The 27,876-nt window shown below is 41.1% G+C and overlaps 1 protein-coding gene across 2 annotated transcripts; it reads left to right on the top strand.

Moving 5' to 3' along the window:
* Nucleotides 1-25: 25 nt before the first annotated feature.
* On the top strand, nt 26-26,917 carry LOC113173803 (probable phospholipid-transporting ATPase IH). 2 transcript variants are annotated; one of them, XM_026377370.1, is made up of 31 exons: nt 26-471; nt 7,242-7,364; nt 7,593-7,682; nt 8,603-8,683; nt 9,255-9,362; nt 11,229-11,357; nt 12,123-12,226; nt 12,336-12,386; nt 12,501-12,565; nt 12,676-12,757; nt 12,854-13,004; nt 13,099-13,296; nt 13,396-13,569; nt 14,200-14,366; nt 14,940-15,011; nt 16,146-16,219; nt 16,359-16,462; nt 16,625-16,806; nt 17,268-17,501; nt 17,674-17,851; nt 17,950-18,052; nt 18,450-18,595; nt 19,001-19,060; nt 19,303-19,430; nt 19,528-19,663; nt 20,121-20,144; nt 20,946-21,011; nt 21,243-21,346; nt 21,446-21,611; nt 24,076-24,373; nt 24,953-26,917. In XM_026377370.1, the coding sequence occupies exons 1-30, from the start codon at nt 433-435 to the stop codon at nt 24,346-24,348; spliced, it is 3,612 nt and encodes a 1,203-aa protein (XP_026233155.1). In that variant the 5' UTR covers nt 26-432; the 3' UTR covers nt 24,349-24,373; nt 24,953-26,917. The 2 variants fall into 2 exon arrangements, with proteins under 2 accessions (XP_026233155.1, XP_026233154.1); XM_026377369.1 differs by having other exon boundaries at nt 24,076-26,917.
* The last annotated feature ends 959 nt before the right edge of the window (nt 26,918-27,876 follow it).

Raw genomic sequence — 27,876 nt, 5'->3', positions numbered from 1 at the left:
GTAGTCATCTGACGGCTGAGCACCGTGGACGCTTCGCGTTACCGCTACACCGAGGCCACCGCTGCTGCACACGGATTGTCTCCTGCAAGAAAATAAAACTAATAATCAAACGAAGAGGAACCAGCGAGACGACCCAGAGGTTTGGAGCTTTGCATGTGGTGACATTTCTCCTGAAATGTAGCCGAGAGTGGCTCGTTTAGACCGCGCTGTCGCTGCATGGCTGTGACCGGGGATGCCATGAAAATCATAACAGCCGACTGAGAGACCGCTGCTCCTCGCTATCACAGACACGGCGGCGGCGGCGGCGGCGGGAGTGATGGTGAGCGATGGATAGTGGTGGAAAGATCCACGTTAGGTAGCGTTTACGAAGACCCAAGGAGAGCTGAACGTCTCTGTTGCACAGTTTAGTCGCACGCCGGAGCTGTCGCAAGGATGGATATCAGCCGGCTCCGGAGAATCATCACCAGATACGTAAGGGCCCCCGCCTGTCAACACTGTCACAGCTGTAGCTCTGGCTCCAACATATAATGCATATTTATTTTATCTGTTTTTCTGTCTAGAAAAGTGCTACACACTAGTTCAAGCGTGGACTGTGTGTGTGTGTGTGTGTGTGTGTGTGTGTGTGTGTGTGTGTGTGTGTGTGTGTGTGTGTGTTGCTCTGGCAGTGCTTCCAATGTGGACTTTACTCTGTTTATGTAGAGCTGAATTTGGAATGTGCTGGTAGCTCCAGATGCAGATGCAGATGCAGTGGCGGCTGGTGAATATGTAGAATAGAAATTAACTTGGCCGGTCCACTCAAGATGATTTAGTGGGCTACAACATGCAGGAATACTAAACTAAATTAAGGCTCCCTGATGCCCAGTTCTGCAGAGGAAATAAATCCCAATCAAAAAAGAATGGGATGGCCTCAGAGAGACTCTCTCTGCAGTAATAGTTTGTGGATTGCATTCACTTCCAGCTGGGTAGAGCAATGGGCTGTGCAGGTTAAAGTGAAGGGGCTCAGTAAAGCAACTTTAAAAGAGCATCTTTAATCAGTCTACGAGTAGGAAATATTCAGTAAATGATGGTGAGCTGTAATCATATTACTTCATTCACCAATCATATTGGTTAGTCTGGTGTAAACAGCCTGGTGCCCTCAGCAGCCTCCGGTTATCTGCCAAGACGGGAAGCAGCCGGTTGATGCATGTCTGTATTAGAGTAAAAAAAACAACCAACTCTGACAGGCTTGGTGATGTTCATTAAATCGGACACTGTAATAAAGAGTCTGTGACCCTTTCACCTGACCTTAAAACGGGCTCAGGTGCTATGAAACGAACTTAACTGGGTGCGTGCTTCGGAGAGTGTATGTTTCTAGTCTGACAGGATTATATTGTACAAATTAGTGTGTGTATCTCTGTATTTATGTGTACAGCAAGCGGGTGACAGAGTGTAGGGAGCTTGATGGATGCCTCAGCAGGGCTTACATCAGGGGAAATCAGATCCACCAGTGACGCGGAGACGGGGAGGAAGGGATGGGGTCATTGAACACGCCCCTCATTTCTCACCCTTTTCCCCTGTCATCATCACTCGGAAACCTTGTGAAGTAGGAATTAATCATTAATTCAATTATCCACATATTGATTTAAAATCAAAGGGGAGGTTGACGTATGTCTGGGTTTCCTTTACTGTGTAACACCAACTATTAACCCTGCCATATTCTGAACAGCAGCTCCCTTAATATGTAGAGGAATAAACATTACATCATGGAAGACGATCAACATGTGATAAACACGAGGCCCGGGCCTCGTATGATTGTTATCAGACTCCAATGCTTTTTTTGTGCTAAAAGAAGCTGAAATAATTAATGTTTTTCAGCAAGTAAAGGATATACCTCTTCATTACTTAATTGTATCACACAGGGCCGAGTTTATGATCTTTTCACTTCATTGTTCTCTTATTATCATCTAAATTGTGGTTTGTCTTTGGTTTATTTTGTGTGAGAGAACTTACTCATCTCTATTTACTTGATGTTGCTTTGGGTCATTACCATTAACATTTTTATATATCTTCAAAATTGCCTTTTTTCGGATGTAATTTGAAGCCGGAGACAGCGACACGATTTTCAGGGAGCAAACAAAATACATAAAGGGCAGTCATTTTAAAAAGATGCTTTGCTCTGACCTGTGTTTTAATGAGAGGTTCACTGTGTGAGATAAATCCATTATTTGACATGTTGCTACATCTTTATTTAAACCGTCAGCTATTGTTAAAGTCTATACTGTTGCCTGTTACACTTGATCAGTAACTGCTGTTACTTCATTTTATCTAGTACAGCACTTTATAATGAGAACGAAATTAGATTTTTCTAAAGGCAGCACATATTGTCCTGCTTTAAAAATGCCAGACAATTGAGTCTGCACAGTTTTAGTGAAATATCATAGTGTTTTGCGATGCATAATGTTTAAATGGGACATTTTGTTGCGTAATAACCTAAATCTGTTCACTCTGCTGGCATAAAAGAATAGTTAAGCCCTCATGCAATAAGATATACAGTATAATAATGTTCGCACTCTTGTCCTGGTACGTCAGTAGACCCTGAGCCAGAACATGACAGGAAGAGATTTTATTTATAATGATATTTATATGATATCTGTAAGATTACCTCCTGTGGTTTGAAGACATCCTGTGTGGGTGTGTTTGAGGTTGGTCAGTGCTTGTGTTGTATGTGTTTCTACTGCGTTCTCATCTGTGCCCTTTTGTTGTCTGGTTTTAATAATAGCGATGCCGTGATGCCTCAGACAGGTGCAAACTGTGAGAAATGCATGAGATCATGATCTAGATAAGAAAGATGCTGGAATGTATGAGTGATGGTCAAATTGAAAATAGGACCTGTTGGTAGCAAATATTACCTTTTTTATTTTTTACTTTCATGTTGTAGCTTCTTGTGGAAACAATATTTTTGATTCATATCAGCACTGTAGCCTCTCTGTTCTCCCGTTTTCAGCTTGATTCACCCTTGTCCAGTTTTCACCCTGCTATGCAAAGTTATCACCGTTCTTGCCGAGACCTCTCACAATCTCTGTAGATAAAACAGAACGGTCGGTGATGTCTGCCTGTGATCAGAAAGGTGCCATCAGGTCCTGGAGTGCCGAAGGGCTTTAGAAAGGTTTCTAGCAACTTAGCAGCTCTTTGAGACCCCCGGCTGGTGTTGAAAGACAGGACACAGCCTGTGAGATTACTGCTGGCATTACTTCTCACTGCTACAAACAGTTAAGGGCAGTCTATTCCTGTCCACTGCTTCCATTGGAGATGGGGGGCCTGACTGAGAAACAGAGGCTGTAGGTGACAAAAACACAGAGGATTTACGTTTGGGCCGAGCTCTGTGCCCGCTGGCCCTGTGTGGGTATCAGAGAAAACAGCCATGTATCGACGCACTGGCTCATAAGAATGACTTTTTCCCCTGCAGTGTGCCTTGAAGAGGTTTCGTCATAAGACTTAGTTTCAAGCCCGTATTAGCGTGTTGTTGGCATTAAACGCAGACAAAATGAGAAAAAGGGTTTTTTTTAGCGTGACGATTACGGCGGCGGTGGAAAAAGGAGGGAATAGAGAGAGGGGAAGAGGAGAAGTAGCACAGCTGCATTAAAGACTTATGTAACAGTTGGATCACAGCGAGTCAAGAGGGAGAGAAAGAGAAGAGAAAGCTTGGACAACAACAGAATACAAATGTCATTTTAAAGTAATATTCTGTCATTTGTCTTTTGATATTGTTGCAGGTAGAGTAGAGTTGTTTCGCATCATCAGGGGTCTGGTGGCTCTGACAGTATGTACAGGCTGAAGGTCACTGTTTTTCTAAATTTATAACCAAAATGGCACTCGCTGTGAGCTACCTTCCCCCCTCCTTATTTAATTTCTTCTTTACTGCAGTATTTGATGTTCACTCTTTCTTCCACAGATTAAATTAAAGTGAAAATCCTAGATTTGATGTTCAGTATATACACAGCGAACATTATGAACCCGCAGCTGTCTGTAGCTGCGTGTGGCATTGCTATGGTGATTAATGAACAGGTAGCTTCTTTCCTTTGTGGCTGATCAAGGTCTCAAGGCTGTTTTTTTTTATCTCTGCTAAGTGTTTTGATGAATGTCACAGCTTCTACTAATAAGTTTTTATATGTTTTTTTAATTTCTGAACCTCAAATTTACACATTTAGAGAAGAAGATCTCTTAGCCAGTGGGTCATACTGGCTTATTATATGTGTAAGCTATTGGTAATGTAAACTGGTAGTCACTGTAACAGATAGGAGACCTAGTGATTTATATTCTGATGATTAAACTCAACTGGTCACATATTAGTGAGCTAATATTAGCTCTGACATTTAGCCCAAGTCAGCTATGCAACAGGCAGTTGCTGGATGTTAATATTTAATAATCAAATATTTACTCATTTTAGTGCAAGAACTAGTTTGTGCTGTGCATCCTGTTTTAATGTAGTCATGTGTAAGTGTTTACTTACATCGGGATTAGGAAGTCACAAAGAGCAGTAGAAACCAGCGACAGTACACTAGACGTTTATGTTATTTTATGCACATCCTGCTTCCGTGCTGCAACATCCTCTGTCTGGTTGACACGAGTAGTTCGTTAAGGGGCTCAGCTGTAGGAATTTGATCTATGGGTTGACGAAGGACACATGCTCAGCATGCTGTGGAGGAGGTTTCACACATGGCCGTTTTACCAAGCTATTTGATTATGTATACCTTTTTATCACACCTCTGGGGCAGAAACAAGTTACATCATGAAGGCAGCATGAACAGTCTCACACTGCTGAAATACATCTGTAAATGTTAGGTACACTAACAGAGAAGGCTTGAACTAGAAACATTGTTTGAGTCATATATTTTTTAAAGCAGCAGTCGTTCGTAAAAATAGCTGGTTTGCTCCTGTTTATTTTTTCTTCGTGAAGAGTGTAAAGCATCCACCCAAGAGACCACTGCACAGTAAGAAACATATAAAGAGAGAAGAGAAAGTGCTTTGATGGGATGCTTGCTGTTATTAAATCCATCCTGTCATTGCTAATGATTGATGGTGATGTAAGACCTGCCCGTTTGCGAAGAGGCTTGTTCATTGTCGTTAATAAAGACAAAGCCTCGGTGTCCTGCAACCAACCAGCCAGCCACTTTGTCTGATAGAGCAATAGAGTGAAGAGGGAACAGTGGACCAGGGATTGATATGGATCAGTGAGGATTAATGATCAGATAACTACAAACCACAAAGCAATCTCTCTCTGTCTTTCTCTCCCACATTCAGTGTCAGGGCGTGACACTCAGTGGCAGGAGATAGAGGGAACAAAGAGACGAGGCAGTGCAGACAGAAATATGAGAGGATGAAAGATGGAATCAGGGAATTGCTGATTTAGGAGGAAAATGCTGGAATAGTAGAAGTTGAAAGTAGTAGATGGGTTGTGGAAGAAATGTGGTTACGTAAAATATGTTAAATAATCAAAGCAGCTGATGTAGCTTCATAAGACCAAACTCTTTGTATGTGTGTGACAGAAAACGTATTATTACTGCCTGTTATTAACAGATTCATCATTCTCGTTACTTTGGTTTATTGTCCAAACTCAGATTGTGTTTTTTTTTTTTTCAGATATCAGGTACAATTACACATATAATAGTAAATCAGGTTATGTGAGGTTACAGGATCATGTTATTCTAGCTAGAATGGTGTTAGCTCGCTGATTTTCCACTGACACAGTTTACATTCGGACCAGTAAACATGACACTCTATCCCTATGACACACTGTACGTGTTTTTAACTGGGTTTGGTAACTTCCTGTACATTCCTTTACTAAAATAACTCTCAAGTGCTACATCATGTGGTCAACATGTCAGCAAAGGCCTCTAGTTTTTTTAGACTTGGCATTGTCCCCCAAAGATGAAATGACCCACTTGTCAGTCTCCTCTCTCTGTGTTTTTCTATATATCTTTAAGTCATTTGTGCTCATGTCTTCTTCCATCTTCTGCAGCTGCTTCTGGCTCCACTTCAATCTGCTTCGACTTTTCCGCATCACTTTCCATCTCTTGCTCTCTTTTTCATTTACTGTATCTCTCTTGGTCATGTTGCCCCTCTGATGTTTTGGAGGGGGTCTCTTCTTGGCTTGCACTGTTGGCTCCATGTCTATTTTTATCTCACTGCCAAGCGCCTGTTGATGCAGTGGATAAGTTTAGATATGTGGCTATGAGTATTTTCTATGTTGATATTTCTTGTTGCAAATATCACATAAAAAACGTAATCCTTTCTCCAGAATAATATGCTGCAAGGTCACTGAGAAGACACAGGATAAAAGTGTGAAATTGACATCATGCGGATTCTAAACACAACGATGTTAACCGTTTTGGTCGCTGGCCATGATGAGCTACATCTCTGCCAAAATGTTAAGGACATTGAAACCAGTGAAGCGCTGCTTCCACTGGAGTGCTTGCTCTAAAACTTTTCTGCTAATGGTCAACGTTTCTGCTTTGAGCTGTGTCAGGAAGAGTGCTTTGCCAAAGGCCGCGCTCACACTGCCCACTCGACCAAAGCATTCGAGCCATGTAGGAAGCCAGATAGAGACACACAGCAGAAATGTTCTGCTCTCTTAACTCTCTCTTAACTCTTGCTCTTGTTCTTGGAGGGCTCTCTTCCTATAATTATGTTTAATAAGGGACACCTTCAAACTGCTGTGCTGCACTCCCAGAATGTCCACGGAGAGCTACTTAGATGTAATATACACCAGAAATTAACTGAGGATAAGGGTTTTTTTGCACATCATCTAATGCAGGGGTTGCCAACTATGGTCCTCGAGTGCCACTTCCCTTGTTTTTAACCATCCCTGCACAGGGATGTTTACTTTGTTGTCTGACCAAGCATCCAACATACAAAAGTTAGCCAATTTGCTTCATACACAATTAATCAAACAATACTATTGTAAATATAATTGCAATCTAATATCAATTATTTTCCTTTTGTTTCAGTATTTATGTTTTTAATGCAACAGAACACTAAACTATACTGCAGATAAATATACAGTGATAAAACTGCAGTGTGTAGTTTATACTATGTAAATGTGCATGAGTTTAAGATTAATATTCAGCAGGATCAATGTAGTTATAATAATATAATAAGCTATATTAGATAAGTTGTGAGTTGTGGGTGAACATGGTTGAATTCAACCCATTCTCCTCTCCACCGGTGTTCCTATTTATATCTTTTCCCTCTGTTCCTGTCAGTGTGTGGGGGAGGAGAACTGGGTGGACAGTCGGACGGTGTACATCGGGCATAAAGAACCCCCTCCGGGAGCTGAGGCCTACATCCCTCAGCGTTACCCCGACAACCGCATCGTCTCCTCTAAGGTGAGTGAGCCACAGCCCATGAGTCAGTGCCATAACATTGTTCCTCATCACGCTATCCCTTCATTTTAAATTTAGACAACCGTGTAATTTCTTTTGTGGTCATGTTGTTTTTGACACATTTCACTTTCCTTGCACTCGTCAAGCTGTGCATCCCCGTTTGTCTTGCCAGAAGGATTGTCATGATGTGCCTTTGTGTGATAGTAATTTCACTGTCACTCCCTCCCACAGTATACCTTCTGGAACTTCATACCCAAGAACCTGTTTGAACAGTTCAGAAGAATCGCCAACTTCTACTTCTTGGTCATATTTCTGGTCCAGGTGAGATTTTAATTAATATCGTGATTGCTTATTTTTCCACTTGTCTTAGTTTAAAATGAGTTTAAAAACAACACTGACGCTCTAATGAAATACTGTCTCAGATATTAATTTGTTAAAGCAAAACACAAAGCAAAACATTAAAAATCTCATATGGTTACTTGTTTGAAAAATGAGTCCGTTTGTGTGACGTATTTTTAATTTCTGCATGAAACTGGCCTGAATTTTACTTTATTCCATGGCTTGCATCAAAATATTATCAGGGCAGCTGTAGATGTTTGACAACTAAACACTGACCCATTTTTCAGATGTAAAGTAGGTAACTAACCTGGATTTTTCAGGGTTTGAAGCTATATTATATTATTATTATTGAAGCTAGATGCTCCTGTACTCACTGATCCCTAATTTCAGAGTAATTATCCAAGATTAACAGTTAGGTCCTGCACCTGCATTTCAGGTCACCGGCAGTGGGATCACCAACACACTCTGAATTTGCAAATGTCATCTTATGCTGTAACAATAAGTGGTTTTTTTGGGGGTTTTTTTTGATTTTTTTTTTGATCAGCATTTACTTTAGTGGACCAAAATGTAAGGTTGCCACATTTTGTGTGTTTTTGTGCTGTATGTTTTATCAGTAGCCTGTGAAATACTGCAACCTCTTGACGGAACAAACTGGGCATGGCACACAGCAGCAACATTTCTTACTACAAATGTCCTACTTTGTTATCTTGCTCTGCTGTAAGTGCAGAAGGAAGCCATAAAACAAGATTTGATTACTGGAATACTTTAAGTTAGCTAGAGTGGCGTTTGATTCCTTATTACAAAAGCTTTTTTCCTGCTGCATGTCTTTACTCAGCATTGTGTTACATCCTTTCCCTTCCACTCACGCTTGTCCCTGCGCCTTCTGTCCCTCTCTCTTGCAGCTTATCATCGACACCCCCACCAGCCCAGTCACCAGTGGCCTGCCCCTCTTCTTTGTTATCACTGTCACCGCCATAAAACAGGTAGGACACACGCAAACATACTCACACAGTCCCCCTCAAATGCTCTTAGCCCCAAATGCACACCCCGCCAGTCGCATGCTCTGTTTTGTGTATATACACATTCCTCTCTCAGTGAAAGGACATGCTATTGAATATGTCTAGTGATGTGAGAAATATGTTAATGAATATTCTTCTCTGTTAACCACTCTAGCTGAGGATCCCACAACCCTGGGACATGCATCCTCTTTACTTCCTCTCTGTACTGAGGGATGGGGTACTATCAGTGATAGATGAAGCTGTTGTGGCTAAGGAAGCCTTAGTTTCACCGGGGCATAAATTTAAAACATGACGTTTTGGCTCGAAATCCAGGAAGGAGGTCACTAAGCTCCGGGAGCACAATGCTAAACAATTATAGCCTCTCACCCTCTCTCTCTCTCTCTTGATCTCATGCTATGCTTTGGCCCTAATTCTTTCCCCACAATAATCTATATTCTTTCTTTCTATCTATCCTGCCAACAAACACATTGGCTTTTCCTTCCCTTACAGTCTCGTTCTCTCTTACTCTCTCTCTCTCCTGCTGCATCTATCTCAGGGCTACGAGGACTGGCTCAGACACAAAGCTGACTGCTCCATAAACGAGTGTCCGGTGGACGTGGTGCAGCAGGGAAAGGTGGTGAGGACACAGAGTCACAAGCTACGGGTAAGAATGGCCTCATTAGAGCAGCACAGCACATGAGGCCACAAAGCAACACCACTGTAGTGCTCTATAGCTCACTATTTCAATGGCTGTCGCTCTCACACCACCCTTCTCTTCCTCTCTGCAGTTGTGTTAACTTTGTTTACTTCCTCTCTTGCTCTCTTTTGTCCTTGCTACCAATTAATTGCCCTAAAACTGTTCCAGAGGAGCACCCAGGGTCCCATGGCACACTTGTGCAGAATCTTCTGGAGAATGGACAGTACTGATATATTTCATGACTTCATGAATATTCCTGTCATCATCCCCTGATGTTCTCTTGTGTCAGTCTGATGCAACAGCAGATCACACTTAGTCTAATTCTTTTAAAAGCCTTATAATCCTTGAGGTTTCTGGTGGTTGTTATGGCATTAATTCAGCACAGTCATTTAATGTTACTTACACTCTCTAATTGCATCTCTATATAGTACACTTTATTGTTACTGTTAGTAGCTTCCAAATTTGAAAGTACCCACAGACATAGATTTCATGTAATGCAAACATTTTAGTTATTATTAAACCAAAGTGACACAAGGAAGCCTCTCAACACACATTTTGTTTAGTTGGACTTTAAACTAATAGAGAAATTGTTCCTCTGTTACATTTCTGTCAAAGAAGCTGCTCCAGGGGACGGATATCTAGGACCTAAAGTCGCAGTGTGCCTTAGTCTGCCTCTCACTCACTCAAACGTAGTGTGTATTAAGCATCAAATCATTGCAGCTGTGTGGCTCATTTACATGTTTGGACAATAATGGATGTTTGTAGCAAAGAAAAATAAGCTGTACCTGGTTGTGGCTGCACAGAAAGTACAGTACATGTAAATTAATAGTTTTTCTGGTATTTCTTAATGAGTTTGCTGATAATAAAGTAAACACTATCCAAAAATACTGAATTTGGGCTAGTAATGAATGACTCCAACAGTGCTCATAACATAATTGTGAAGCAGTAGAGTATATTAGTGGAGTAGATCACACCCATTATTCTTGTTTTGTTTTATTTAATGTCGTCCGAGTTTTGGTATCAGATTCAGGAATTCTGTTCAAATGTTGCTCTGGAGAAATCCATCTCGTATCATCCCAGCGTGAATGAAACCAGATTTGTCAGACTGTATAAAGTGAGTGTCAACTCAGCACCTCCTATGCAGATGTATAGTTACATGTCGGCCTCGTTTGCCATCGTGTTAGAGGGTTTTTTAATGGGTGCAGGTATTGTACATCTAATTTCTGCTGCGTCTGCTGCTCCTGATGAGAGCACAGAGACTGTAGGACATTGAGGGTCAACTTAAAATGAGCCTTCTACACAGCTGCACACTATTCTAGTTTGTGTTACCTTAGCATGTTTCTAAGGTAATGAGTGCCATTGATTAAGAAAGACATTTTACATCAGGTTTAGAAACTCTCATTCTGTCATTTTCTGTCTCTCTTTGTCCCTCATTCTCTGCCCCTTTCTCCGTCTGCCTCTTGGTCTTTTAGTGCTTTCTGTACCAAGGTTTCTCACTGGCGTAGATCAAACGGAGAGGATTAGAGTGTGAATTGGGAGCAGGAATAATGATGAATATATTAATCATGCAAAATCAGGGAGCGTGTGTCATGTGTCTGGTCACTGTGGAGATGGGATTTATCAGAGCTTAAGCTGTTCTGCTCGCATAATCTGTTATGCAACTTCTCAATCCTTTAAAAAAAAAAAAAAAAGTAATGTCAAAGGATGAGCAGATGATTACCCGCAGGTCTGTCTGAGTGACTCTATGTTTATGTCAACTTCTTGTCAAAATGCTTCTTATTTATTATTGATGTGAAAGCCATTACAGCACATGTGTCTGTCCCGCTCTGTCAGGTGGGAGACATCGTCATGGTGAGGGAGGACGAGACTTTCCCCTGCGACCTCATCCTGCTCTCTTCCAGCCGTCATGACGGGACCTGCTATGTTACCACTACCAGCCTGGACGGAGAGTCTAGTCACAAGGTGCCAGGACTAGATAATGTTTTTCCACTGGATTTATATTTTATTTTACCATATTTGATCTCTAAATAGAAAACCCATATAATCAACGTATTGTGCATTGTAATCATTTTTAATTCCCTCATTTCCTGCCTCTTTTTCTGTTGTTATGTGAGAGCAAACTAAATATTTCTGGGTTAGTGTGTGTTTGAAGATGTCACCGTTGGCTTTATGGGAATATTTCACACATTTCTGACATTTCATTGACTAAAATAATATTTTATCAAGCTCAAAATCAGAAGATTAATTCAGTAATTAACATAATCATTAGTTGCATCCCCACACCTTTCAGTTAACCATGTTCACAGACTCACAGAGGCGTAAATATGTCGTTGACACACCATCACGCACCACATTTCACATATTCACTTCTTATCTTATGTTCGTTGATGCCAATCATCAGACCGTATGGATGGCTGAGCATACACACACACACACACACACACACACACACACACACAGATAGTAGCATAGAGTACCCCACCTACACTCCTCATACATGCCCGGGGGCAACCCCCTGATGTGCTCACTAACCCAGCATGCTGTCTCCTGCTGACCGAGGTAACGCTCTGTAACAGCTCCACATTTCTGACTCTCCCAGTCATTTAGAAAACCTGCTGGAAGCCAGGCAGAGGAGTTAAATGAAGCTTGCTCTTGTTAGTGGCTGCCAGTGACATTTCCCTCTGTTGTCCTCTTCTTCTTCCACCTTCCTCTACCTCTCTATCTCAGACTTATTATGCTGTACCAGACACCATGGCCTTTAGAACTGAGCGGGAGGTGGATTCGCTACATGCAACTATTGAATGTGAACAACCTCAGCCTGACCTCTACAAGTGAGTCTGACATTCTCACTGATGAATCCTTATACACAGACCAGCAACAACCTCTTAGGAATGAATCTGCCTTTATTGCTACATCTTGATTTGGTTGTGACTTTTCCAGATTTGTGGGACGCATCAATATTTACAAGGACAAAGAAGAGCCTGTGGCTAGGTGAGTGTAGTTATCTTTTAATACTTTTATTTCAGTTTTGAGAGGAAAAACCTTTTCCCTACATTAATAATGTCTGAAATATAAACGGTAAAAGGTTCTTTTTCAATCTTACAGACCACTTGGAGCTGAAAACCTGCTGCTTAGAGGAGCCACACTAAAGAACACACAACATATTTATGGTAATGATTCGTTTTGTTTAATGTCAGCTGAATGCTGTCATGTCTGACAAATGGTGGAGTATAGCAATGGCTTAATTGTCTTGGTAACACAGTGTTTTCTCTTCCCTCAGCTGTTGCAGTCTACACTGGCATGGAGACCAAGATGGCACTTAATTACCAGTCTAAATCTCAAAAGCGCTCTGCTGTAGAAAAGTATGATTAACAACCCTTCTCCTCTCACTACATAATTTAGAGAAGTAGTCTAATAATAGTTTTCCTCCTCTTGACCTTTACACTCTCTCTTTGCAGGTCAATGAATGCCTTTCTTATAGTGTATCTGTGCATCCTGATTAGTAAAGCAGTGATCAACACTGTTCTGAAATATGCTTGGCAGTGGTCTCCCGACCGAGACGAACCCTGGTACAACCACAGAACTGAGATCGAGCGCCAACGCCACGTGGTCCGTTCATCTACGTCTACTTCAAAATAAACAAATATTTACACCTAATCCCATATCGTCATAGTTCCTAGCTGTTGTCTCTCTTCCTCTGCAGGTGATCCGAGCATTCACAGATTTCCTGGCTTTCATGGTCTTGTTTAATTACATCATCCCAGTTTCTATGTATGTGACAGTAGAGATGCAAAAATTTCTTGGCTCCTATTTCATCACCTGGGATGAGGAGATGTTTGACGAAGAGCTGGGCGAGGGAGCTCAGGTCAACACCTCCGATCTTAATGAAGAGCTGGGACAGGTATGTCAGCGCACACATGCACAGAGAGACATTTGCATTCAGAATCTCAATGTGAACCTTTCATAGACGTGCCCTTGCTCTGCCCTTCCTCCCTTCCAGGTGGAATATGTGTTTACTGATAAGACTGGCACTCTGACGGAGAACAACATGGAGTTTATTGAATGCTGTGTCGATGGGAATGTCTACATCCCGCATGCCATCTGCAACGGCCAAATCCTCAGCGCTGCTTCCAGTATAGACATGATTGATGCCTCACCTGGAGGATACAGGAGAGTAAGTGTTTGGGTTTTTTAAATAAATAGGCCTTTTAATCTAGCTTGAATGAAAACTTGGCTGCACTAATTTAGCTACCAAATAGAGATGCAGACAAGAATGAAGTAAAGTAGCTGAACATTTGAGTGAGCCACTTTTGCAGATTAACATGTCACATTTTCATGCATGAGGACCCTTAAGGTAATTATCTCTGACATTTTAATATAAACAAGTGTCTGTTTTGCTCATTTCCATTGCTGATTAACGCCGCCTGGAGTGTATCCAGTTCATGAAATCTTTGACATATTCCTTGTAACCCCTAAGTGTTTGCTGTGTCTTACATGGAGAAGTCCTCCGCTACACAGAAAAGTGTTGAGCTTTGCACTTCTGGCACAGGCAACAGTGATTTGTTTAGATTTAGTAGAAGAAAAATTGTGTAGTCAGCATTAACAGTGATAGCTACAACAGATGACCAGTGAGGGAAATAAGCACTCTCTGCCAAAACTTAAATGTGCAGAAAACAAAAAATACCACAGCAGCAACTAAACAGCATCACCCAAACAATGGAGGAACAAAGAACGTGTTCTGTGTTGTTCTGTTCTGTGTTCTTTCAATGTGTTTCTTTGGGTCTGCTTTTCTCTGTTTCTGTAGGAACACGAGGATCTATTTTTCAGGGCGTTATGTCTGTGCCACACGGTGCAGGTGAAGGAGGAAGAGACGGTGGATGGTATCAAAAGAGGCATCCACCAGGGCAGGCCTACCTCCTTCTACATCTCCTCCTCCCCAGATGAGGTGGCTTTAGTGGAGGGAATGAAAAGGTGAACACACTAAAATGCACAATTAGAAAAAAAGAGTTTTTAATTAGTAGAGCAGTGTCATTTTGAATCAATTTAAATATATTTTGTCTTGAGTTGAGACTTTCGTTAGCTTCGTCAGTAATATAAGCTGCAAATACAAATCGTTGGCCAAGTAGACACACTGGTAAAATACGTTCAGACCTTAATGCCAGAGAAGGATGAGGACATAATGGATACAGTAAAACTTTTACAGAGTTGTACAATCCTACCTTATGGCATTATAAACTTCTGTGTAGTGTTTTAGTGTCTTATTACTGTAGCTTTAAAATGTATTGATTTATCACTCCACTTGCTGGATTGTATTTCATCTTCTCACCAGAAACTGAAGCAACAAGCCCATAACACAGTGCTCTTTTCAGTCTGAACATGGCCTTGGACACATGTAAAACACATGGGCAACAAGTGTGACATATGTGTCAGAGCACTTTTTTAGCCTTCCTTAGTGTTATACCAAATAGGTAATAATGCATAGTGTACATGGATCCCTTTTTTTTAAACTGTAATGAATCCTTTTTCCCTCTTCTGTGTTGCCAGGCTGGGATATACCTATCTGAGGCTGAAAGACAACTACATGGAGATCCTCAACAAAGATGATGAGATTGAGAGGTTGGTCTACTAATAGATCATTGTGGTTTCACCACAGGAGATTCAATAAAATAGCAGCAAGTCAGTTGATGTAGATGTTCTCATACATCAGCTACCTGGAGGCAAACAACCTTTAGATTGTGTTTCATGTTCAACAGAGGTTACAAAAAACTCCAACCACAAAAGAGTGGGCAGATTGTTGTTTTTAGAAACAGCTCAGTCAGATCAAAATGCTCAAACCGATCTGTTAGAGTGAAAAGCAGCAAGACGCCAGTAGAGAGTGGTTTTGTGGAAAGTCTCTAATGTTTTGATCTGTTGGAAGTATTCGTGTAACCGTCCATTGTCTCTCCATCACTCTTTGCCGTGACCTGTCAATAGTAAGCTATTTTAAGGAAGCAGGGGAGATGTAGATAGGAGGGAGGTGTATCTAACAAATGTGGAGACTTTGTAGGCAATGGGAAGGCAAAAGGTTACAGCACTTATCACGAACACTTACCCTTTACATGGAATCAGCTACACAAACTAAAATTACCAGACCGGTCTAATATTACCTATAATTTTCAGTCCTTGAGTCCAGTCCCCTTGTGGTTCATCTCAAATTGAAGTACAGCTTGCCTTCAAGTTCAGTGGTCATCTACAATGGTCGGAATTGGTAGAAAAGGGGATAATTTAGTTTAAAGTGGATGGGATGACACTGCAAGAGGCACTCGATGTGACTTACTTTAGAAATTATGTTATAAAGATGACAAAAAAACAGTAACCCACCGTCAAATGTTTTTATACTGTTAATAATGATGGTGTAATTTTAAGTTATTATTTTCCTAACAGGAGCCTTTGAAAAGCCTAATGAAACCATAAGATGCTTTCTATTTTTGGTAATACTTTGTCTTTCACAAAAGCACATTAGGACCCATAAACAGGACAAACTAAAGCTTGAACAAAACTTGAAGTATGCACTTAACAAAAATTCAATATATTGAGGAAAAAGGTCTTGATCAACTTAAAAAAGGTTCTTGTGCAAGAAGAACTGAGCTGGTTTCAGGTGGACAGTTTTCACTTCATGGCAAGACTTGAAAAATACACCAATAAGATTAATGAAATTAGAAAGTTAACAAAAGAGAACCAGTGTTATTGTCAACACTGTCTCTGCTTTAGGTTTGAGCTGCTGCACGTACTGAACTTCGACTCTGTCAGGAGGAGAATGAGCGTCATAGTCAAGACAAGCTCAGGTAAAATGCACTTTAACACAGAAGTGAAACAGTTGTCAGTGCTTTGTTAATAATTTATAAGACACTAACGACGACACTAGAATGTTCTTGCAGTTTGCTTTAAATGTTTTGTTTTATTTTTGTGTTTGCGGACTCCCAGGAGAATATCTACTCTTCTGTAAGGGTGCAGACTCGTCCATTTTTCCACGGGTGGTGTCTGGGAAATTGGAGCAAGTGAAAGCTCGGGTGGAGCAGAATGCTGTAGTAAGTGTACAGCGTAAATAAGTAGATTGTAGTATGAGCTTATCAGTTTTGCCGTAATATTGTTCATGATCATTTGCTAATAAGATTATATGTATAATAGCTGCAAATAAAATCAGAAATCCAGTTTTCCCTTCTTCATCTCTTTTTTTACTCTAACACCAGGAGGGTCTGCGGACTCTCTGTGTCGCCTATCGAAGGCTGTCAGCGTCTGAATATGAGCAGGCGTGCCATCACCTGACTGAAGCCAAGCTAGCCTTACAGGACAGGGAGCAGAGGCTGGCCCAGGCCTATGACATCATCGAGAGGGACTTTGTGCTTTTGGGTGCTACGGCAGTGGAGGACAGGTTTGTCATCACAGAATGTGAGAGAGTGGAGATAAAAACAGGGCATCAGCAGGGGGACAGAAGGGAAGATTAATGAGTCATGAAGCCTTCTTCAAATTATTGTCATGACTCAAGGGAAAAACCATTTAGTCTGAGCTCCAGTAGGTGACTTACTACTGCTGTAAGAATGCTGTGTCATTTTCCTTTAATCTCTGTTCTGCTCCAATAAAATTTATTCTCTAAGACAAAAACATCTAATACATCTTGTTTAAGTCAAAGTAGACTCCAGCTTTGGCCCTAACTGATCGATCAGCTGCCTAACAGTTTGACTTCCTAATAGATAAACTGGGGAGGGGTAGGGGCAGGGGTGGTCAAGTATTGATAAGTTATCACCAGTTGGTAATTGATTGATGGGGGTTTTGATGGATGCTTTAACCTACCCAACTGGAGGCTGAAACTCTTATTGACTTATTGATGTGCAGGCTCCAGGAGAAAGCTGCAGACACAATTGAGTCACTGCACAAGGCGGGGATGAAAGTTTGGGTCCTGACAGGAGACAAGATGGAGACTGCGGCAGCTACCTGCTACGCCAGCAAGCTGTTTCGTCGCAGCACACAGATCCTGGAGCTGACCAAGAAACGCACGGAAGAGCAGAGTCTGCACGATGTTCTGTTTGAACTAAATAGGACTGTCCTACGACAGCGCTCTATTTCTGGGTATATCCACAGCATGTGCAATGCACCTGTTACTGTAAATGCTGTAGATCAACATGTAATATAATTAATGCCTACAGCATGTTTTCATTTAACTTAACAATGTCAAGACTGCAGACAGATTTACAATTAGTTGCTTACATTAACTCGTCTTTTTTATTCTGTGATATTCCAGGCTGTCAGTAGACTGCCTCGACTTTGGTCTGATCATCGATGGAGCCACTCTGTCTGCAGTATTAAAGCCCAACCAGGAGGGTGCTGGCCATGGCAACTACAGAGAGATCTTTCTAGAGATCTGTCGCAACTGTAGCGCTGTGCTTTGCTGTCGCATGGCACCACTGCAGAAAGCACAGGTGACAGAACTGCACTCACCTTTTTACAAATACAGACTAGGCAACTTCCCCACGACAAACACTGGTAGTGATTAAAATGGGTGTTTTTCTGTCTGCAGATTGTGAAGTTAATCAAAGCATCCAAGGAGCATCCAATAACCCTTGCCATCGGCGATGGAGCCAACGATGTCAGCATGATCTTGGAAGCACATGTGGGCATCGGTGAGCTCATTCTAATTAGTAGATAATTTGCTAAATCATCCATTAATAAATTAAAGCTTATTTTTTTAATAGAGCCCAAGTTGACAAGCATGTGCTTATAATTGATATCTGAGACTAATCTGATGAAGCTGCACGAGCCAATATTTTTGACACAAACACATACTGTAAATATATCGTTCTGGCAAGAATCCCTCAGATTTATAGCAAGGCAGGATTTCAAAGATCATAGCAACAGTAAACCTGAATAGTAATTTAAACTTTAATTTCTATTTCTTCATCTTCAATTTCATTAATCATGAACACTCTGCTGTGTAATACTTATGTAATACTCATTTATAGCTATAGTATATATAGGCATCTGTTTATACTTTACTAACAACCTGTTTTCTTTTCTCAGGCATCATGGGTAAAGAAGGCCGACAGGCAGCAAGAAACAGTGACTATGCCATCCCAAAGTTTAAACACCTGAAGAAGATGTTACTTGTTCATGGCCACTACTACTACATCAGAATTGCTGAGCTTGTTCAATACTTCTTTTACAAGGTACCAGATGAATGCCTCGTGTTCCCCAGTGGCTCACATTTTAATCACTTTATCGTAATTCCCAGTGCAACAGTGACAAAGAACCAGATTTGCAGCTACTCTGGCAGATTACGGGAATCATGAATCCCTGGTGCATCATTCTCTTCTGGATTCATGGCCATGATGATCAGTGTGGGCGGCTTCCACAGCGAGCGCTGCCCTGCCAACTGATTCATTCTTTCTTTTTTTGGCAGGCCAGCTCTTTCCGGCCCACTCAGTGAGCTTATAGCACAGTCTCTGTATAAACAAAAATGTGTAGATAGTAGCATTTTTAGATTCTTGAAATCTCTTCACGTATACTTGTCACACGCTTATGAATTTCCTCACTTGTTGTTTTTTTTTTTTTTTTTGCTTAAATCTTTGCAGAATGTATGCTTCATCTTCCCTCAGTTCCTGTATCAGTTCTTCTGTGGGTTTTCCCAGCAGGTAAGCAGTTTAGACTGTGCAAGCACACGGTGTAGCATGCACATTACCTCTTCTCACAGTGTTCCGCATTATGCCAGGTTTATACTGTCAATAATATTTTTTACTTTTAAAGCTGCAAGAAACAGAAGTGAAGTTCAGTTCAGCTGTCGCTTCTCCCAAATTAGTAAATGCAGCTTCAAATACTAAGACAGCTCTCCATTTCCGGATGCCTGACAGAGTTTGTGTTGTTTGTTCCTTGGCAGCCTCTGTATGACACCGCATATTTGACGTTGTACAACATCAGCTTCACCTCACTCCCCATCCTCCTCTACAGTCTGGTGGAGCAACACGTGACCATGGAGACATTGAAGAGGGAGCCCTCCTTGTACAGGTGAGAAGAAAATGTTTGACCCCCAAATGTCCTGTTAGTAAAAAAAATATTATTGGAGTGTTATAACAAAACTGCTTTTTTATTCCCTCTTTCTCAGAGACATAGCGAAGAACTCCCTCCTTCGCTGGCCTGTTTTCCTGTACTGGACATGCTTGGGTGTGTTTGACGCTGTTACCTTCTTCTTTGGTGCCTACTTCCTGTTTGACAACACCACCTTCACCAGCAATGGCCAGGTGAGCCTCTGTCTCTTTCACAACAGAGGCAACATTTCTGTGGGGTGCTTTGAGGTGTCCTTTAGGGTAATGGATGTAAGTTCAGCACTGTGTTGACGACCACTCATCCATCTCCATTGGATTTTCATGTAAGAGGAGTTAAGTGTTAAGAGATGACTTGGTCGCCGTGATGTTGTCATGTGTAACAGTAAGGTTTCTATCTACTGGGACTATAGGTCAGCAACATTGGATCTCCATTCATATCGACAACGCAATAGCATCTTTCTCTGTATTGTTGATTTGTATCATGTCAACAGTTCTCGACTGCCCTTGGTCCTGTTTTTTAAGTTGAAACATCTTGGAATTCATTTTATCCTTTTGTCCTGATTCTTTTCTCTTTTCTTCCCCTCCTTCTCTCTGCTTCTTTTCTCTTTATTTTGCTCTTCTGCTTCTTCTTTTTCTTCTTCTTCCTCCTCAGCTTATGACCACCAACACACAGATGGTAAGCCTGTCTCCCTCCCTGTCAGCTCTCTCTGTCTTTCACACTCTTTTTAGTTCCTGTCGTACCGTTTAAGCTTTCAGTTTGACCGTTTCATCCTTTGTCACTTCACGTCATCCACACAATTTCATTTGAATGTGTAGTTTGCTAGTTAACTTTAACAGCTTCACTGACATGGTAGAAACCTCTAGTGCTCCTCCCTCATTAATCTTGTTAACCCGTTTGTTGTGGTAGTAGATAGAGTAATAGTAATATGTAGTAGAGATTATGATCCAACATTTGTTTTTCTGTCTGATGTGTTTGTGCATTCATGTGTGTGTCTGTTTGCTCGTGTATTTGTGGTAGCAGTTTTAGGGGTCGGTTGATTTAAAAAAATTTAACACATACAGTGAGTAAGGTATTCTAGCAAAGATTGAAATCAACAGCCAGCTGTGGTTATTAAATAAATTCCCCAGTTTCTCTATCTTGATCTTCCTCTTCCTCCACCCACCTCCCTGCTTCATTCCCCTCTCCAACTCTCATTCCATCTGTCCGTTCCTGATGTCTGCTTAAACCTTTCTATGACTTCACGAGGTAGAAAATGTGAATGCCGAGAGGTGAAGTGAAAATCTTCTTGGTTTACTGGCCACAAACCTTAAGAGAAAGAGAAACTTTATTTCCAAACGGAATACCACAGCAGATATGAATTTAGGTGTCTGTCTCCTCCTTTTTTCGTTCTCATAGATGCATCGTAAAACTGATGCACGAGGAGGGTTGCGTGATTTATGTGGCCATTAACCTTCTTTTTCATGTCCTCCCCTGCAGATGTTTGGGAACTGGACCTTTGGGACTCTGGTCTTCACTGTCCTTGTGTTTACCGTCACACTCAAGGTGTGTGAACCCTGTGTTGGAATAAGAATGGCTGTGTTGCATAATCCCTCACTTTGAAAAAGTTCATTACCACTGCACATGTGCCTGAATTGTATGCTTGGAATGCGTGTGTTAAGTTACACAAATGGTCGGCTACACTTGCTGCTCAGTTTGTGCAACAGCCTAAAGGCCTGGTTATTGACTTTATTGACTGGTTTGTGTGTCAGTAATTATATATTCTGTTTGTTATAGCTTGCATTGGACACACACCACTGGACCTGGATTAACCACTTTGTCATCTGGGGGTCACTACTTTTCTACGTTATTTTCTCTCTTCTCTGGGGAGGCATCATTTGGTATAATACTGTTTGCTTTTGAAGTATTTCTAACCTTTATGTTGATTAGTACATTTCTGATAAAACAAATCTGTTTTTGTATTTCCTGATGCTGCTCAGGCCATTCCTGAACTACCAGAGGATGTACTACGTCTTCATGCAAATGCTGTCCAGCGGTCCTGCCTGGCTCAGCATCATACTGCTTATTACAGTCAGCTTGCTGCCAGATGTCATTAAGAAGGTTCTCTGCAGGACCATGTGTCCCACAGCCACCGAACGTGCACAGGTAGGAATGCAGCAGCTCCTTTGTGAAGCTGAAGCTTTAAATTGTCTTGTTACCAAATTAGAGAGCGTTAACTAAATGGTCTGCTACAGCAATTAACCAATCACTAATTCATGTTTTTACATTTTTAAAAGAAAATAATTTAAATGACACTATTTACCAGTATAATCTACTTCCCACTGACATGACCTAGTCTAATAATAGATTTCTCTCAAATCCTAGCTCAAATTTAATATTTTGAAATTGATAAACCATATGGCTAAACTGCAAATCTGTCCCACTCTGTTAATCATCCAAGAAGAGTATTAAGACCCCTAATAGCTTTGAGCATCACCATGATTTAGTACGACTTCCTGTTCCCTTTGGCTTTGCCTCACCTTCCACTGAAGCAAGCTGTACCATGAATGGAAAAATGAGTGAAAGGTCTGACAGATTTCTTCCTCCTGTGCTCTTTTTTCTCTTTTCTCCCTTGTCACTGCACCCTGATGGACCACCCTAATCAAAATTCACCCCATACCATATCCTATCCTATCTCCCTTTTCCTTTCATTCTTCTTTTTCCGCCTTACCCTCACTACCGCTATACCCCCTTTTCTCCTTTCCTCCTCCCTCATCATTACCATCTCTTCTCCTTTCTTGTTTCTCCCCACTGCTCCTGTGTGGTTGTGACTCTGCGCTCACTCGCTCTGTCATGATAACTGCAGTCCACTCGCCCGTGCCTTACTGTGGAGCCGTCCACCATCTTCATGCTTTCTCAGTCCTCCAGCAGAATGAGTTTCTGATTGGCCCAGACAGACGAGAGAGGAGCCGTAAGAGGAGGTGACTCTCTTTTAAGCCCTCATCTCCGTATGCATGGTGGCATGTCCCAGTGTAAACCGCTTATCACTGTCTCAACACGTCCCTTTAGGTGAAACTAACTAGCAGGATGTTGTAATGCAACAATGTCTGGTTTTGTAAGCTGGTTACATTTGTACTATTCCTATCCTGACATTTATGAAATCACCTTTTCATTGTATATTTCCTGTGTTTTACGTCTCCTTTATACTGTATTTACTATTTAAGTGTAATTTGCATGCACTATACCATATTTTTACTGTTCTTATGATAAATTAATTGTGATTATATGATTTTACATTAAATATCTCGGGGGTTTAGGATGTTGGTTGGACAAAACAAGACATTTGATTTCACTGAAACCTTCCAAATAACCTAAATCCAATTTACAAAAAAGTCCTACCTGTTTCTGAAATGTGTCTTCGGTGATCAGATCACAGTTAAATAGGGATGCAATGAGTTGAAACTGAGCCAGAAACAATTCTGCTATTGGTTTAACAGCAGGTCACACACACAACACATTGAATGTAGTCACTCGAAACACATTTTAAACGGGATTCTGATGCCAGGTGAGTCTAGTTTTAACTGGGACGGGACACAAGCTAGATACGAAGCACAAGATTTGGGTAGATTCCAATATCACTTCCTCTCCTTTAACATCATCCACAGAAGGTAAAGGCAGCAGGGGCCTTGGAGAGCTGTGTGGCTCCCAGCTCTGCTGGCGGAGGGGGAGGGAATGAGCAGGACCCGCTCCACCCTGCTAGAACCTGTGAGAGAGACAGTGGAGAAAAAGCTGCTAGGACCTATGACACCATGATGTCACACAGCCACAGCACCCCACTCAGCAAACCCTAGAGCCGCCCCACCCCAGGTGGGCTAGGGTCACCATGGTAACAGCACACAAAGCACTGACAGTGGGGAGTCTGGTTCCTAACGCTGCTGCCATGATGCTTCCTGCCGCTCTGCACTGCATGGGGCTTGCTGTCGTGCTATGGCTCAGGCTTGGGGTGGGGTGGGGGGTGGACTAGGCCTACATACTTTAAGTGCGTCTGCAAGAGAAGTTTCCTTTTCGTCAAAGCTTCCTGGCATGACATTCAGCATCTCCAGCTGACTCTGCTGTGCTGGTTTCAAAAGTGTGCTGTGCTTCTCACTGCATGTGATGATGGGAATCCACTTGAAATTTTTTCCTCTCTTCATCAGATACATGCTACTTAAACTCCTTTGGCACATGTGGGCTCCAGCGCCGCTGTAGATGGAGAAATATTGAGCCAGAATATAGATTTGCTGCGTTCAGTCAGCTCAGCAGACTGTAAAGTCTCATTTTGTACCGAAAACACTGATGACATCTGGTGTTGAAGTGTGTGATTTTTTTTTCTTTATAAGCATGCTTAATCTAACATGACTAATAATTAGAGTTTGTCTTTATTGATCCGTCTGTTTGTTCCTTTTTGTTCATTTTGTTCAGCTAATTTGGCTGACCTTTACCTTCTGATTACAACCTACTGTTCAATCTTATGTGTCCAGCCGTCTCACCCATTTCCTCATTCATAAACTCCATGATTTGTTCTGCATTTTCCATTCTCTTGATTTCTATTTCTGGTGATGATGCAGCTTCACTCCATGTCTCTCCGTAGGATCACGGGAAGCTATTGGGGGGTGGCGTGGCAGAGTTGACTCCACTGTCCTCTCATCGATCCTACAAAGGCACAAGCACAGACTCCTCTCACCTCCACCTTGGTGCTGCAGACACGCTGTCATTCTGCAGGTCTGATCCCCTGCCCCAGAAACTACTGGTCCACTTGGCAGAAGCTGGAGGGGCGGACTTGTGCTCCCTGAGCCCATACATGCTCCGTCTCTCAGGGGCTGGATTTGCCTACTACGCTCCAGGACCAGAGACCTCAGTGTGAACACAAACACAAACTCTGAAACTATGTGAGTCTTGCTGGCTTGAAGATACAGCATACAGGACATCCCAAGATGTGTGACCAAGATCTGCATCTCAAGGATCAAAGATTTATAAAACAAAATACAAACAAACATATTCACACACATTGAAAGCATGGCCACTCCATGCTCAGTTCACCATGTGCATTTTCTGGGCTACACCTGGACAACCCTTTAGATACTATTAGCCTGACTTGTCACACTCATACATTTGTTTTTGTGTCAGTGTAGTCCTGGTCTTGGGCTCATCAAAGTTCCTGTTCAAAGTCTTACTTGAAAAAGTCTAAGAACAAAAGGGGAATGCACTGAGGAACTATCCTGTTAACATGTCAACAGTCAGGCATGTTTTAGTCTTTGTCCTCATTTTCAGTCTCACATTCTTGCCTGTTCCTCCACTTTTATGTCCACTGTTTTTGCTTCTTTGTACATTTATGTACAGTATGTGGTCTGGCCAAGTAAGGGGTAGCCGTCAAGCTCAGCCCTTTAGGTGTGCGTGCACGTGCGTGAGTGTATGCATGAATTTGCCTGTTATCGTATGTTTGTATGTGACACACCTTTGCCTTACAGGTGACCACACTGCAGCAGGCTAGGAGCCAAAGGAGAAAGGTGTCAAAAAGTCGAGGTGGTGTATTACAAAGCCTTACACACACACACACACACACACATCAGCTGAAGGCGAGAAACTGAGGAAATCTGAAGAGGGATGTGCAGTATTCTAGCCACCCTGCCTTAATTCATACATACCATTTTCAATGGATTATAGTTCTCGGTCAATTTAAACATGTTTGTGAGAGTCCAAGGAGGTTCAGAGGACCTGTATGTTTGGTACAGTGTGCATATTTTTATTTTTCTCCTTTTACCTTTTGTGATAGTGCCAACTTTCTAACATGTCACATCTCTCTGCTTCTAATTTCTGTTGTTAACGTTCCTCCTCTTCGTTCTCAGACGTCATTTACCACAAACCATCACGACACCTTTTCTATCCTCTGAGCAATGAGCACACTGTACCCACTCCTGCCTCCCTGTGGCCATGTAGGGTAACAGGAGGAGTCTCTATTGATGTCCCGGATGACTTGCTTATTCCTCACTATTGCACCGTGCTTGTGTGTTAGCTGTCATGCTCCGTGTCATGCCAGATGTTAATGTGCGAATGCTAATTTCATGTTGTGGTAAGGAGTTTTGCCTGTGTTTTTCTGTATTGTTAAAAAAATATTGATGGTGGTCACTGTTTGTGTATGGAGGTAACTTTAAATCATAGGATATATATATATATATATTGTAGTGAGAAGGGATGTTCTATAGTCTGTTGTTAAGTAGGTGGGAGACTTGAATCGGCGATGTCACAATCAAATCACTAAGAATGTTGAACTGATATGTCCATCATGTCCTCCAGCAGAAGATTGTAGCTCATGATGAATGAACCTCTTTTCTGTATTTCTAATACCTGAACTCCTCTTTGTCCAAAGCATATCTGTGGCGTTACATAGTTTAAAAAAAAAAAAAATCTTGAATGTCAGATTGCGAAGCATTTTTATATGTTAATACAGTTTATTTTCATACACATCAACATCTGCCAACGTGAGTAGTTGTTATAACAGGTGTATGTAGTATTTTCTACTGGGGTGCAGATGATTTTTCAGTTTGGTTTCAAAGGAAGGGCCTTAGTGCTTGTTATGCAGCGTCCCACCTCACTGTGCTGTTGCCATACTGTATCTAGACATATTCTACATGTCACATACCAGTCCTACCACAATAACGCTGTAAGGTCTAGCTTACTTTCACAATGTGATGGGTAATACTTTGTAGTCACTCTTCGAAACTGTTTTTAGCAGAGTCCTCCACAGCTCAATTTTTCACTACTTGTCATTTTTATGTTTATAATTCCATATTTCTTTTGCTACTTTTGTATCCCAGAGAGAAGACTATATTTTAACTCTGTTAGAATGTGTGTTCAGGTTTGTAATTAAAATGAGAGCAACGTATACATTATATAATTCAGTAGAGATTTACCAATAGGTCTACACACTGCACTTTGTTCTACCACAGATCAATTTCCCCAAAACACAAGGTCTATTGTCTATCAACTGGGGTTTATAAGCATTCACTCTTCCTCACAAGTTATTTTTCTAAAAAAATAAATAAATAATAAGATTGTAGTAGGTGAGAAACAAGTGACCAAATAACTTGACTAGGAATGAACTGTTTGTAAGTTGTCAGCCTCTGTCTCCAATGGATTTAATGCACCAGCCTTCTTCTGCTGATCAGAATGTCAAACAGCTTTTCTACATCCATCAGCACAGCAGCGGGTGCTCATCCTGTCACTCCTGAGCTTGGTCTGAAATGTTGACTTCTGTGCTCTGAGCAGCACACTTCATATCATACCTTCAGTACAGCACTGTTTGTATTACTAAACAGGTTTTGAGAAATTCCTTTTTTTTTTTTTTTTTTTTTTTTTGGATAAAACTTTTTAAAGTTTACTTGTTGACTTTTTGCCAGCCTGTCTGTAGCAAATGAGGGCAAAGCACTGTATTGTCATCCTGCCTGTAATAAAGAGAATGAAAACACTTGTTCTCTGGTAATATTGTATATTTACAGTATATCTAATGCCACAACTTAATGATATAATTGAAATAGTTTATGTTTTTCTTGCTGTTATCTATGCCTGACACTTAAACGTGTGCTGTCATTACAGGTCCTGCACCTCCCTCTCTGTCCTCCGTCAGTTTTCACCATTGACCTCCTTACCAACTAGTAAGCACACGTGAGCCTCATTCCTCTCAGTCCTTTCCATATAATTGTTCATATACACAGTCACCAATATTCTGCCAGGACTGTTAATTTCTTTATTTAATTCATGTGGCTCTCCTATAATAATCAGACATGAAAAGTAAAAAATAAAAACTTTCAAATTGGTGCAAAGTAGTTATCTTAGCTATTTACATCCATGTGCTATGGATTCAACATGCTAGCTGCAAATAGTAAAGTTAAATGCAGCAATAAGTGTAAATGATTTAATATATATCTATTTGCTAAATTCGTATTTTTTGTATATTTAGATATTTAGTAAAACTACTATAAAATTCACTTTCCACCTTTCACCTTTGTAGTTTACAGCTTTATTGTAAAATGAAATCACTAAATATGTCCCCAACAAATATGTGTCAATTTTTATTAAATTTGAAGATCATTCATTTTCCAATTACATCTTCAGATGAATAAAATTCAAGTTAAGCTTATTTTTATTTCTGCAGAAATGTTATTTATGAGGCACATGCTAAACAATTCTGAATCAGACTTGCACATTCGTGTTTTCAACACCATCAAGTCATTAGTGTTGAAAATATTTTTATTTTTCAGCAATCACACCCCTATTTTTGTTTTTATATTTTCTAATATGTAGTCTTCAGACCCAATTCATTCTGATTAAACATATAAATGTTCAGCTACTGTTACTGTTGTGGTCAAACTTCACTCTGATCATATCTCTTTAT

This window comes from Anabas testudineus, chromosome 21, assembly GCF_900324465.2.
Source record: "Anabas testudineus chromosome 21, fAnaTes1.2, whole genome shotgun sequence".
Lineage (NCBI taxonomy): Eukaryota > Metazoa > Chordata > Actinopteri > Anabantiformes > Anabantidae > Anabas > Anabas testudineus.
The sequence above is the reverse complement of the archived record's forward strand: the minus strand, read 5'-3'. Positions and strand labels throughout refer to the sequence as shown.

Bases quoted from the DNA above. Each gene is read 5' to 3' on its own strand.
- LOC113173803 (XM_026377370.1), top strand. From the start codon at position 433: ATGGATATCAGCCGGCTCCGGAGAATCATCACCAGATAC. The intron at 12,227-12,335 runs GTGAGTCTGACA...TGACTTTTCCAG, and splicing joins CCTCAGCCTGACCTCTACAA to ATTTGTGGGACGCATCAATA. The intron at 20,145-20,945 runs GTAAGCCTGTCT...CCTCCCCTGCAG, and splicing joins TGACCACCAACACACAGATG to ATGTTTGGGAACTGGACCTT.